We start from the raw sequence: 3,846 nt of genomic DNA on the forward strand, positions 1-3,846 counted from the left end.
GAATAGGCTGATAAGAGAAGGGAAGGGAAGATGGTAGTGATATCAGCTCTCTGCCATCTACCATCCAAGCCTTTCTCCCAGGTGTCAAGGCATGCATCAAGACCAAGCTTAAGACCAATTGATGTCATCAGTGAAAGTCTCTATGCAAATATGAGGGACTCCCTAATTCTCTTCACATTTAGAATTCAGATAACGAATAAAGGAACCTTATGAATTGATATTAGACAAAATGCCTTGCTTGAAAGAGATAGGAATTAGATATTGGTAATATCATGGATATTTGGGTGTGGTAAAACTTGAAACTTGAATCAGGCCCCTTAATTTAAGCTCTGCAATGAACATGCTTTGTTATCTGGATGACATCAGTTCACTTCTCTGGACTCTGTCTTCCCACTGACTAGGGGTGCAAATGATTATCACACCCTATTTTTAAAAAATGTTTTGTATATATATTATATATTTTCTATATAATATATATATATTTTAAGATTTTGTTTATTTATTCATGAGACACAGAGAGAGAGAGAGGCAGAGACACAGTCCGAGGGAGAAGCAGGCTCCACTCAGGGAGCCCGATGTGGAACTCGATCCTAGGTCTCCAGAATCACACCCTGAGCCGAAGGCAGGAGCTAAACCGCCGAGCCACCCAGGCTGCCCTGTATATTATTTTTATTGGAGTTCGATTTGCCAACATATAGCATAACACCCAGTGCTCATCCCGTCAAGTGCCCCCCTCAGTGCCCATCACCCAGTTACCCCATTCCCTCACCCACCTCCCTTTCCACCCTCCCTTGTTCATTTCCCAGAGTTAAGAGTCTTTCATATTCTGTCACCCTCTCTGTTTTTTCCCACTCATTTTCCCTCCTTTCCCCTTTACTCCCTTTCACTATTTTTTATATTCCCCAAATGAATGAGACCATATAATGTTTGTCCTTCTCCGATTGACTTACTTCACTCAGCATAATACCCTCCAGGTCCATCCACGTTGAAGCAAATGGTAGGCATCACACTCTATTTTTTCTGGAAAGTTGTTGGCAATAAAGAGCTTGAAAAAAGGGAGCAATTATTTGGGATATCGAAACTTTTTTCATGAATATTCTTTTTCTTTTTCATGAATATTATTTATTTCTCAACCATAAGCTTTTGAAAGTGATAAACCATGTGATGCCATTTCCAATTTGGAGATGAAAAAAAAAAAGGCCCAAGGAGGTTATGGGATTATTCCAATGTCACATAAGGAACAGATGGAAAAGAGAGAATGACTATAGAGTCATTGATTTTTCCAAATTAAGACAGGCCAAAGAAATGGAAGATTTGTTCAAAGTCACACATCAATTTTGTTAGAGAATCAGGACTAAATTCGAGTTTCCCAGAATCCCACACAGGTTTCTTTTAAGTAGAAAATGTGTTTACTAAAGGGAAATGTTTTTAAGTACTAGCTAGCCTTCCAGAGCAAAAACAGATTCTCTTTCCAGAACATCTTTACAGTAAGCAACCCCAGGACACTCTGTTTCTTCCCTTGAGCTGTCTCTGTCAGCACCTGGCATTCTCATCTAGCCTCAACATCCAGCCATCACACTGATGGACATGCAGCACCACTAGCTGGCTTTGCCAGAGTAGGGATTGCTGTCTCTCAATAGAATGATATATCTTTTTCTTTCTTCTATTGTACCCTGATAAGTACTCAAATAACTGTGGATACTCACTCATGTGCTATGTGAGCATATTGAGATGACTTAACTACTTTCTAGGCATTCAAGTTGAGGTACAAAATGAAGTTATGTAATATATATATATATGCATTAGAAACACAGAAAATAAAGTGATTGCATTATTATATCATAAAGTCCAAAAGTGAATGTTACATTCCGTTGACTAGTAAACATTGAGTCTTGAGTGAACATTGATCAAAATGTCTAGGTCCAGATAAAGGCATGGTTGGTGTGGAAGTTGCAATTGCATAAAGGCATAGTCTCAGATAATGGGATTGTGTAAAGTAGTAGAACAATGAAAAAAAATAAAAGACCATTAGGGACCAGAAAAAAGGGAAAGCTTCTGGGAGAAAGGAAAACATTCACTGAAGCTTTGAAAACAGAGAAGGGGAAAATAAAGCCAGAAGACACCCTAGGCATGGAAAGAGGCAAGGAACATCCTTCCGAATGAGTTGACTAAATAATGGGCAGGATGTATAGGCGGTAAGTTATGAAGGATCAGATTGGAAAGATGCTTCAATGGTTAGTTTGGTGCTCCGAATATAGAACTCAAAACATGATTGATGAGTACATGAATGAGCAGAATGAAAAAAAAGAGCAGACTATACTTGAGAGAGTCTTTAAGATTCTTGAGCAAGTTAGTGACAAATGTTTTTCTTGGTCTAAAAAAAATGTTTCGCAGAAAGGTCATTTTATATTAATGAACCAAGGACCTGATGTTACAGGGTAGTCATACTATGATTCCATCACCTCTTGGATAGAACCTTTTACTTACCAAGCAGAATGTCAACCTCCAACCTCAGTGATGACAGTCTTCCAGCCATCATGTTCCTGACAGGAATCCCAGGGCTGGAGTGGGCTCACATCTGGATTGCCATCCCCTTCTGTGCCATGTATCTGGTAGCACTGGCTGGGAATGCTGCCCTCATCCTGGTCATTGTGACAGACAGTGCTCTTCATGCACCCATGTACCTCTTCCTGTGTCTTCTCTCATTCACTGACCTGGCTCTCAGCTCAACCACCGTGCCCAAAATGCTAGCCATTTTGTGGCTCCATGCTGGAGAAATTTCCTTTGGTGGATGCCTGGCCCAGATGTTTTGTGTCCATTCTATCTATGCTCTGGAGTCCTCAGTTCTTCTGGCCATGGCCTTTGATCGCTATGTGGCTATCTGCAACCCACTGAGATACACAACCATTCTTAACCATACTGTAATAGGCAAAATTGGCCTTGTTGGCCTCTTCCGCAGTGTGGCCATTGTCTCCCCATTTATCTTCTTGCTGAGGCGACTGCCTTACTGTGGTCACAATGTCATGGCACATACATACTGTGAGCACATGGGCATCGCTCGCCTGGCCTGTGGCAACATCACTGTCAATATTGTCTATGGGCTGACTGTGGCCCTGCTGGCCATGGGTCTGGATTCCATCCTCATTGCCATTTCCTATGGCTTTATCCTCCACGCTGTCTTCCGCCTTCCATCTCAAGATGCCAGGCACAAGGCTCTGAGTACCTGTGGCTCCCACCTCGGGGTCATCCTGGTCTTCTATATTCCTGCCTTCTTCTCCTTCCTCACCCATCGTTTTGGCCAGCACCGAGTTCCCAAGAATGTGCACATCTTTCTGGCGAACCTCTATGTGCTGGTGCCTCCTGTGCTCAATCCAATCATCTATGGAGCTAGGACCAAGGAGATTCAGAGTCGACTGCTGAGATTCCTTCACTTGGGGAAAATTTTAATGTGAAACTTGAGCACAGATTGATTATAAGGAAAATGAATGGGTATGGTCGCTGTCATGATGCATTGACACGAATGGAGACCTCTGGTATTACAGAAATGTGTTTACAGGCAGGGAAGCACTTGAAGGAAAATGAAGATCAGATGAATCAAAGGTATCAAAAATCACACTGAACATACCATATTCCTGAGGCTCCTGGAATAATTCTGAAGAGCCCAGAGAGATGATAATATTTTTACTCTTGGGAATATTTTGCCATTAGGAGTAAGCAGGTGTTGGAGAAACTCTGAGTAGGTATGATAGTGCCAGTGTAGAATGCGCTTAATGTTTTTTTCTTTCATTGCAAATATTTCTATGACTTACTAAAGATCAAGTCAATTCCACATATGAAATGAGTCTG

General features: G+C 41.5%; 1 protein-coding gene across 1 annotated transcript; it reads left to right on the plus strand.

Moving 5' to 3' along the window:
* Positions 1-2,486: 2,486 nt before the first annotated feature.
* Positions 2,487-3,452, plus strand: LOC129505082 (olfactory receptor 52D1). The gene has a single exon (XM_055318019.1). The coding sequence runs from the start codon at positions 2,496-2,498 to the stop codon at positions 3,450-3,452; it is 957 nt and encodes a 318-aa protein (XP_055173994.1). The 5' UTR covers positions 2,487-2,495.
* Positions 3,453-3,846: the final 394 nt, after the last annotated feature.

This window comes from Nyctereutes procyonoides, unplaced genomic scaffold (assembly GCF_905146905.1).
Source record: "Nyctereutes procyonoides isolate TBG_1078 unplaced genomic scaffold, NYPRO_anot_genome, whole genome shotgun sequence".
In the NCBI taxonomy this organism is placed as follows: Eukaryota; Metazoa; Chordata; class Mammalia; order Carnivora; family Canidae; genus Nyctereutes; species Nyctereutes procyonoides.

What these genes read in the sequence shown, in the direction of transcription:
- LOC129505082 (XM_055318019.1), top strand. Translation starts at nt 2,496, where the DNA reads ATGTCAACCTCCAACCTCAGTGATGACAGTCTTCCAGCCATCATGTTC.